This window comes from Rutidosis leptorrhynchoides, chromosome 2 (assembly GCF_046630445.1).
Source record: "Rutidosis leptorrhynchoides isolate AG116_Rl617_1_P2 chromosome 2, CSIRO_AGI_Rlap_v1, whole genome shotgun sequence".
Lineage (NCBI taxonomy): Eukaryota > Viridiplantae > Streptophyta > Magnoliopsida > Asterales > Asteraceae > Rutidosis > Rutidosis leptorrhynchoides.
Genome location: NC_092334.1, coordinates 335,233,895 through 335,243,721, shown reverse-complemented (window position 1 = coordinate 335,243,721; position 9,827 = coordinate 335,233,895). Strand labels below are relative to the sequence as shown.

Here is a 9,827-nt window from a genome sequence, read left to right as displayed (position 1 = left end):
GGTAGTTCGGTTATCTGGTGGTGATTCAGTTCTCCACTAGTGGCCGAACATGTGGTGGTTCAGTTGTACAAGCTAGTAGACATGTGGTGGTTTAATTGTCCAGTGATGGTCGAGTGGTCTGGTTGTTGGTTTGTTGGTCTGGTTGTTGGTTCAATTTTCTGGTGGTGGTCCAGTGGTCTGGGGGTTCAATGGTTCGGTGTTGGTTTGTTGCTCTGGTTGTGGTCTATTGTTGTACTATCCAAACAATACAACCACCGAACCACCATCGGACAACCAGACCACCACCGAGCAACCACACAATTGCTGAAATAGTCCACCATGCCACCAACTGAACCACCACCAACAATTAAGCCGCTATCAAACCTCAAAGTACATGGGTTCTCATCAAAGGCTCGATCAGTGACTATTGGCTTGGTAGCTTGAAATCAAAGTAAACACAAATACGGAGTACACCAATTGAACAAACACAAAATCAATAATCCATTTCTCTTTATTCTAACCAATCAGAGCCTTTCATTCAAACATCAGCCAATCAGAGACACTCACACTCACACGTACTCTAGTCCATCCAAAATTGTAGTCCAGTTGAATTAAGAGTCGATTAAATTTTCATCGAAACAAAGAACCCTAAAAACTTAATCACAAATCAGAAACCTCAATCTATCTCAATCGTCGAAGAAAAAATGTCAAATCCACCGAATCCATCTTCACCTTCATCTTCTCAATTCACATATTCCAAAAAAACAGTTCCTATTTTCCGATGCCCTTCCATCTTTTTCCTCTTTGCCAATCTAATACTCACGTTTACATTCTGCCATTTGAATAGGCTATTCATGTACGAGTCCGTAAGTATTATTATTGAATGTTTCTGAATGAATATTGCATGGCCTACACAGCCCATTATATACATGAAAAGCCTAACAAACATCCCTGATTTGTAGGGATTTGATATCTAGCATTTAATATACTAGCTAATTGATATACTAGCATTTAATATACTAGCTAAGTCTAGGAACAAGGTATATATGGAAAATATATTCTAATTGATACACTAAATATCTCTGTGATTATATACGGCTAATACACCCCTTCAGTTTGAGCGGGTGATTTGGCGAACGTTCAAGCTGTCTCGGAAAGCTTCAAATAGAACCCTGGGTAGACCCTTTGTAAATATATCCGCTATCTGAAAACGTGTTGGAATATGTAAGACACGAACTTGCCCTCGTGCAACCTTCTCACGAACAAAATGAATGTCCATTTCGATGTGTTTTGTTCGTTGATGTTGAACCGGATTACTCAAAAGGAAAATAGCACTAACGTTGTCCCACCGTTGCTTTAGAAATGGGAAAACGAATCTCTAATAGAATATTGCGTAACCTACAGGACTCGGATACGACGTTTGCTACTCCGCGATATTCGGCCTCGGCACTGGACAGAGAAACTGTGGGTTGCCTTTTAGCGGACCATGACACCAGATTATTACCTAGGAACACACAGTATCCAGACGTGGCTCGGCGTGTATCTGGACATCCACCCCAATCGGCATCAGTGTAAGACACCAGAGATGACAAGGAAGATTTCGTGAGTTTCAACCCATGAGAAATAGTTCCACGAACATAGCGAATTATACGGCGTAAAGCTTGCATGTGACATACCTTTGGATCGTGCATGTGAAGACAAATTTGTTGAACGACGTACGAGATGTCTGGTCTAGTAAATGTGAGATACTGTAGTGCCCCAGCTAAGCTTCTAAACTCCGTAGGATTCGAGTAAGAAGGACCGGTGTTACTACTTAGTTTACCATTGCTGTCGACGGGAGTCTTAACCGTATTGCATGTATACATTCCTGCTCTGTCGATAATTGATTCGGCATATTTCTCTTGACTTAAAAATAACCCATCGGGCGTTCGAGTAACTGCAATACCTAGGAAATAACTGAGGGACCCGAGATCCTTCATGGAAAATTCATTCGCGAAAAGAGAGAGTAGAGTCGTGCGAAGCTGAATAAATGACGTAACCAAGATGATGTCATCAAGGTAGAGCAATAAGTAAGCAGCCTCGTTACCATTATTATAAACAAAAAGAGAGTGATCTGAGGAACTATGTGTGAAACCAATCGATGAAGCAAAAGATGCAAACCGTTGATACCAAGCACGAGGTGCTTGTTTTAATCCGTAGAGTGATTTTTGCAATAGGCACACATGGTCCGGTTTGTTTGAATCTCAGAAACCATACGGTTGATACATATAAACTGTTTCATTTAGTGAACCATGAAGAAACACATTTTTAACATCGAGTTGATTAATGTGCCATGATTTGGATAAGGCAATAGAGAGCACAAGACGAATTGTAGCCGGTTTAACCACGGGACTAAAGGTTTCATTACAATCAATGTCAATCGTTTGTGAGCGACCATCACAAACTAATCGAGCTTTGTATCTTTCGAGTTTTCCATCAGATTTGATTTTGTGCCTGAAAATCCACATACTACAAATAACATGCATATTAGATGTCCGCGGTACAAGTATCCAAGTATTATTATCCATTAAGGCTTTGTATTCATCGACCATGGCCATGTTCCAATTAGGGTCGGACAAGGCTTCTTTAGGTGAGTGAGTAGTGGTGGAGGAGAGATTAAACGGAATTTTTGGTTTATGAATTTCGGTCATACTGCGAGTAATAATGGTACGAGATGGTTGAGGGGTGTCGGAATTGTGAGTGGAAGTAGAACTGCTCGAATTTTGTTCGGAATCAGAAGTAAGAGAGTGAGTGACCGGCTGAGAGTTGGATGTAGATGAGACATGTTGAGGCCCAATGGAATCGGACGGATCTAGTGAGGGACAGGAAGGTTGTGAGTTTGGAGTGGGAGATGGGCTGCGAGAAGTAGTTGGGCCTGTGGAGGGAGTATTGATTCCGGTATGAGGTGGGCTGTTTGGTTGTGGACTGATGTTGCCCGTCGAGGTAGTATCTAGATTGGGCCGAGTATGGATAGGACTAGGGTGATGGGTGGTAGAGGAGTCTGTATGTTGTGGGCTTCGAATGGGCTGAGAAGTTGAAGATTGATTTTGTGGACTAGGAATGTTTGCTGTTGGAGGTAACAAAAAGTGAGGATGGATGTTTTCAGTTAGGGATTGATAAGTAGATGGAGAGGGATTATTTATTTTAGAAAAGGGAAATTGATTTTCATCGAATATAACATGACGTGATATGATAAACTTTTTCGAAGATAAGTCGTAACATTTATATCCTCGGTGATTAGGTGGATAACCTAAGAAAACACACGGCGTAGAACGTGGTTGGAGTTTATTGATAGTACGAGAGGGAAGCAATGGATAGCATAAACAACTAAAGGTACGTAAATGTGAGTATGATGGGACACGATTGTATAGAAGTTGTGTTGGAGAGGCATAGTTAAGTGTTTTACTTGGTAAGATATTGAGGATGTAAGTTGCCATTTGTAATGCATGCGGCCAAAAAGATAAGGGAATAGATGCGTGTGAGAGAATAGTACGGATAATATTATTAATTGCGCGTATTTTTCTTTCGGATTTACCATTTTGAGGTGAAGAGTAAGGACAAGAGAATCGAAACTGCATTCCTTTGTTTTGACAAAATTGATGAAACTGTTTGTTGTTGTATTCAGTTCCGTTATCACATTGAAAGATTTTAATCGATTTTTCAAATTGTGTTTGTATAAGTTTGTGAAAGATAAGAAAGGTGGAGAAAACATCAGACTTATTAATGAGAGGATATGTCCACAAAAAATTCGAGTAATTATCTAAAAACAGTATATAGTATCGGTGACCGGCAGTGCTTGGAACGGGAGAGGTCCAAAGATCACTATGTATTATATCAAACGGAGATGAAGTAGTAGAATAAGAAGAAACATATGGCAGTTTTATTTGCTTTCCAAAAATGCAAGATTGACAAACAGAATTAAAAGATTGTTTATTACATGTAATAAACTTTTTATTACTAAGAGAACGTAAAACTTCTTCGCCTGGATGTCCAAGGCGGTGATGCCATATGTCTGCTGATAAAGCAACAAATGTGGAAGGTTTGGATAGATGTTGGAGTACGGATTTGGTGATGGGATATAGGTCACCCGTGCTGTTACATCTCAGAACCGGAGTGCCCTGGGGGAAATCATTTACAGTAAAACTAAAAGGATCAAAATTTAAAGATATATTGTTATCAGTAGTTAAACGACGAACAGATATAAGATTTTTTATAAGGTTAGGAACAAGGTATATATGGAAAATATATTCTAATTGATACACTAAATATCTCTGTGATTATACACGGCTAATAGTAAGGGAAGAGTTGAATATTTGTAAACTCACCACAACTACCAATCGTGATTCAAACTAATGAAGATACTACCAAATTTTTTGAATGTTAATTTGTTATGTCCTCTATTTCTATTTTCTTTGGACATCCTTCTCTTTGTAGATATTTGTTCGTGATTTATGTTAGTTGTAGTTAATGTCGTTATTTTTTGTTGTCTTACTTGTTCATTGTCATATATTTTTACTGATTGTTTACTAATTTTGGGATTTTTGAATTTTGAATGGTTGATTGTAAATATTTGTTTTTTAATAAGTTGTCACTCACATTTGTTTCTCTTATGTTCTGATTTTAGTAAAATGCCTCCCTAAAAAGGACAAAGAAGAAAGGTTGCTCAACAGTTGTTTCCTGGTGGTTTTGTGGATGCTAATCATTCTCCAAGTGATGGTACCTCTTTTGTTTCTTCTAGACAAGTTGCCATTAGGCAGGCAATGCTTTATCGTAGGACTGCGCGTCAACAACAGGGTTTCAACAAGTTAACAAAGCAGGACTAATCCACCTTCTACCCCACCGAACTCTTACTTTTCTGTTCATCATTTTCGTGAAACTAACATATTCGTTTTTTCAGGCGTCGAAAGCTACTTACAACTACGACATCCATATTTTCAACATGTACAATTTTTTCATGTATTTGTTAGTTATGTGAATCTTTTAGAGATTTCTCAATTTAAAAGAATTATATGTCGTAAATAATTAAAAACGGTTTGTTGCTTGGGATTGGTGTTATGGTTAGGGTTAGGGAAATAGCAAGCTTCTTTACCAGCTCTTAATGGTAAATCGACAAAACACCTACATTTTCCAATATTGATGAAAATTAGTTAATAACAGGAAATATCAATCGGATATAGTCCTTGATTATCTAATTGATATGATGCATTTTTTTATTCATGTTAGACTATAATCTGTGACATCATGTTTTTATTTGTATTCATATTTGAAATGTCCCGTTCTTATTGATTAAAAACGTTCCATATTAATTGATTTCGTTGCGAGGTTTTGACCTCTATCTGACAAGTTTTTCAAAGACTGCATTCATTTTAAAACGAACCATAACCTTTATTTCATCAATAAAGGTTTAAAAAGCTTTACGTAGATTATCAAATAATGATAATCTAAAATATCCTGTTTACACACGACCATTACATAATGGTTTACAATACAAATATGTTACAACAAAATAAGTTTCTTGAATGCAGTTTTTACACAATATCATACAAGCATGGACTCCAAATCTCGTCCTTATTTAAGTATGCGACAGCGGAAGCTCTTAATAATCACCTGAGAATAAACATGCTTAAAACGTCAACAAAAATGTTGGTGAGTTATAGGTTTAACCTATATATATCAAATCATAATAATAGACCACAAGATTTCATATTTCAATACACATCCCATACATAGAGATAAAAATCATTCATATGGTGAACACCTGGTAACCGACATTCACAATATGCATATAAGAATATCCCCATCATTCCGGGATCCTCCTTCGGACATGATATAAATTTCGAAGTACTAAAGCATCCGGTACTTTGGATGGGGCTTGTTGGGCCCGATAGATCTATCTTTAGGATTCGCGTCAATTAGGGTGTCTGTTCCCTAATTCTTAGATTACCAGACTTAATAAAAAGGGGCATATTCGATTTCGATAATTCAACCATATAATGTAGTTTCGATTACTTGTGTCTATTTCGTAAAACATTTATAAAAATTGCGCATGTATTCTCAGCCCAAAAATATAAAGGGTAAAAAGGCAAATGAAACTCACTTTCACAGATTTTTACTTCGTCGAGAAGTAAGACTTGGCCACTGTTGATTCACGAACCTATAACAATATATACATATATATTAAAGTATGTTCAAAATATATTTACAACACTTTTAATATATTTTGATGTTTTAAGTTTATTAAGTCAGCTGTCCTCGTTAGTAACCTACAACTAGTTGTCCACAGTTAGATGTACAGAAATAAATCGATAAATATTATCTTGAATCAATCCACGACCCAGTGTATACGTATCTCAGTATTGATCACAACTCAAACTATATATATTTTGGAATCAACCTCAACCCTGTATAGCTAACTCCAACATTCACATATAGAGTGTCTATGGTTGTTCCGAAATATATATAGATGTGTCGACATGATAGGTCGAAACATTGTATACGTGTCTATGGTATCTCAAGATTACATAATATACAATACAAGTTGATTAAGTTATGGTTGGAATAGATTTGTTACCAATTTTCACGTAGCTAAAATGAGAAAAATTATCCAATCTTGTTTTACCCATAACTTCTTCATTTTAAATCCGTTTTGAGTGAATCAAATTGCTATGGTTTCATATTGAACTCTATTTTATGAATCTAAACAGAAAAAGTATAGGTTTATAGTCGGAAAAATAAGTTACAAGTCGTTTTTGTAAAGGTAGTCTTTTCAGTCGAAAGAACGACGTCTAGATGACCATTTTAGAAAACATACTTCCACTTTGAGTTTAACCATAATTTTTAGATATAGTTTCATGTTCATAATAAAAATCATTTTCTCAGGATAACAACTTTTAAATCAAAGTTTATCATAGTTTTTAATTAACTAACCCAAAACAGCCCGCGGTGTTACTACGACGGCGTAAATCCGATTTTTCGGTGTTTTTCGTGTTTCCAGGTTTTAAATCATTAAGTTAGCATATCATATAGATATAGAACATGTGTGTAGTTAATTTTAAAAGTCAAGTTAGAAGGATTAACTTTTGTTTGCGAACAAGTTTAGAATTAACTAAACTATGTTCTAGTGATTACGAGTTTAAACCTTCGAATAAGATAGTTTTATATATATGAATCGAATGATGTTATGAACATCATTACTACCTCAAGTTTAGTAGGTAAACCTACTGGAAGTGACAAGAAATGATCTAGCTTCAAAGGATCTTGGATGGCTTGAAAGTTCTTGAAGTAGGATCATGACACAAAAACAAGTTCAAGTAAGATTTTTTTTACTCGAATTAAGATAGTTTATAGTTATAGAAATTGAATCAAAGTTTGAATATGAATATTACCTTGAATAAGAAAGATAACCTACTGTATATAACAAAGGTTTCTTGATCTTAGATGATTACTTGGAATGGATTAGAAAGCTTGGAAGTAAATTAGTAAACTTGAAGGAATTTTTGAAGTGTTCTTGAAGTGTTCTTCCTATGATGATTATAACTTGATTCTTGAAGTGATTTTTGATGAAGATGATGATTAACTACTGGAAAAATACGTTCATAATAGTGTGTGTGTGTTGAGAGAGAATTAGAAAGAGAGTTGGAAGTAAAATGGAGTGAATGATGAGTGGTAATTGGTGAGTGGTGAGTGGGGTTAAAAGGATTTCTAGTTAGTTGACTAGCTCATGGTAGAAGTTAAAATTGATTAGTCATACATGACATAATCAAGAGTGGAATCTCATGCTAGTTCCTATTGGTATATTCCCATAGTAAGTACGTTTTGAAGCTGTGTATAATACGGGTAAGAATACGACTAGAATTCTTGATGAAAGAAAAGAATGGGAAAGTAACTGTAACCATTTTCGTTAAGTATGAGTGTTTTGATATATGTCTTGAAGTCTTCCAAAAGTATTTTAATACATCTAAATACACTACATGTATATACATTTTAACTGAGTCGTTAAGTCATCGTTAGTCGTTACATGTAAGTGTTGTTTTGAAACCTTTAAGTTAACGATCTCAATTAATGTTGTTAACCCATTGTTTATTATATCTAATGAGATGTTAAATTATTATATTATCATGATATTATGATATATTAATATATCTTAATATGATATATATACATTTAAATGTCGTTACAACGATAATCGTTACATATATGTCTCGTTTCGAAATCCTTAAGTTAGTAGTCTTGTTTATATGTATATAACTCATTGTTAATATACTTATGGAGATACTTACTTATCATAATCTCATGTTAACCATTTGTATATCCATATATATATCGTCATGTCATTTTTACAAGTTTTAACGTTCGTGAATCGCCGGTCAACTTGGGTGGTCAATTGTCTATATGAAACATATTTCAATTAATCAAGTCTTAACAAGTTTGATTGCTTAACATGTTGGAAACATTTAATCATGTAAATATCAATCTCAATTAATATATATATAAACATGGAAAAGTTCGGGTCACTACAGTACCTACCCGTTAAATAAATTTCGTCCCGAAATTTTAAGCTGTTGAAGGTGTTGACGAATCTTCTGGAAATAGATGCGGGTATTTCTTCTTCATCTGATCTTCACGCTCCCAGGTGAACTCGGGTCCTCTACGAGCATTCCATCGAACCTTAACAATTGGTATCTTGTTTTGCTTAAGTCTTTTAACCTCACGATCCATTATTTCGACGGGTTCTTCGATGAATTGGAGTTTTTCGTTGATTTGGATTTCATCTAACGGAATAGTGAGATCTTCTTTAGCAAAACATTTCTTCAAATTCGAGACGTGGAAAGTGTTATGTACAGCCACGAGTTGTTGAGGTAACTCAAGTCGGTAAGCTACTGGTCCGACACGATCAATAATCTTGAATGGTCCAATATACCTTGGATTTAATTTCCCTCGTTTACCAAATCGAACAACGCCTTTCCAAGGTGCAACTTTAAGCATGACCATATCTCCAATTTCAAATTCTATATCTTTTATTTTAATGTCAGCGTAGCTCTTTTGTCGACTTTGGGCGGTTTTCAACCGTTGTTGAATTTGGATGATCTTCTCGGTAGTTTCTTGTATAATCTCCGGACCCGTAATTTGTCTATCCCCCACTTCACTCCAACAAATCAGAGACCTGCACTTTCTACCATAAAGTGCTTCAAACAGCGCCATCTCAATGCTTGAATGGTAGCTGTTGTTGTAGGAAAATTCTGCTAACGGTAGATGTCGATCCCAACTGTTTCCGAAATCAATAATACATGCTCGTAGCATGTCTTCAAGCGTTTGTATCGTCCTTTAGCTCTGCCCATCAGTTTGTGGATGATAGGCAGTACTCATGTCTAGACGAGTTCCTATTGCTTGCTGTAATGTCTGCCAGAATCTTGAAATAAATCTGCCATCCCTATCAAAGATAATAGATATTGGTATTCCATGTCTGGAGACGACTTCCTTCAAATACAGTCGTGCTAACTTCTCCATCTTGTCATCTTCTCTTATTGGCAGGAAGTGTGCTGATTTGGTGAGACGATCAACTATTACCCAAATAGTATCAAAACCACTTGCAGTTCTTGGCAATTTAGTGATGAAATCCATGGTAATGTTTTCCCATTTCCATTCTGGGATTTCGGGTTGTTGAAGTAGACCTGATGGTTTCTGATGCTCAGCTTTGACCTTAGAACACGTCAAACATTCTCCTACGTATTTAGCAACATCGGCTTTCATACCCGGCCACCAAAAATGTTTCTTGAGATCCTTGTACATCTTCCCCGTTCCAGGATGTA

General features: G+C 36.0%; 1 protein-coding gene across 1 annotated transcript; it reads right to left on the bottom strand.

Moving 5' to 3' along the window:
• Positions 1-1,313: 1,313 nt before the first annotated feature.
• Positions 1,314-2,669, bottom strand: LOC139888842 (uncharacterized mitochondrial protein AtMg00810-like). Its single transcript, XM_071871826.1, has 2 exons — positions 2,236-2,669; positions 1,314-2,100 (listed from the first exon to the last, which is right to left on the bottom strand). Exons 1-2 carry the CDS (start codon positions 2,667-2,669, stop codon positions 1,314-1,316), a joined length of 1,221 nt encoding a protein of 406 aa, XP_071727927.1.
• Between the last annotated feature and the right edge of the window lie 7,158 nt (positions 2,670-9,827).

Excerpts from the sequence above, each read along its gene's own strand:
- LOC139888842 (XM_071871826.1), bottom strand. The coding sequence starts at position 2,669 with ATGACCGAAATTCATAAACCAAAAATTCCGTTTAATCTCTCCTCCACC. Across the intron at positions 2,101-2,235 it reads ACAGTTTATATGTATCAACC|TTCCTCAGATCACTCTCTTT; the intron begins GTATGGTTTCTG and ends TTTCACACATAG.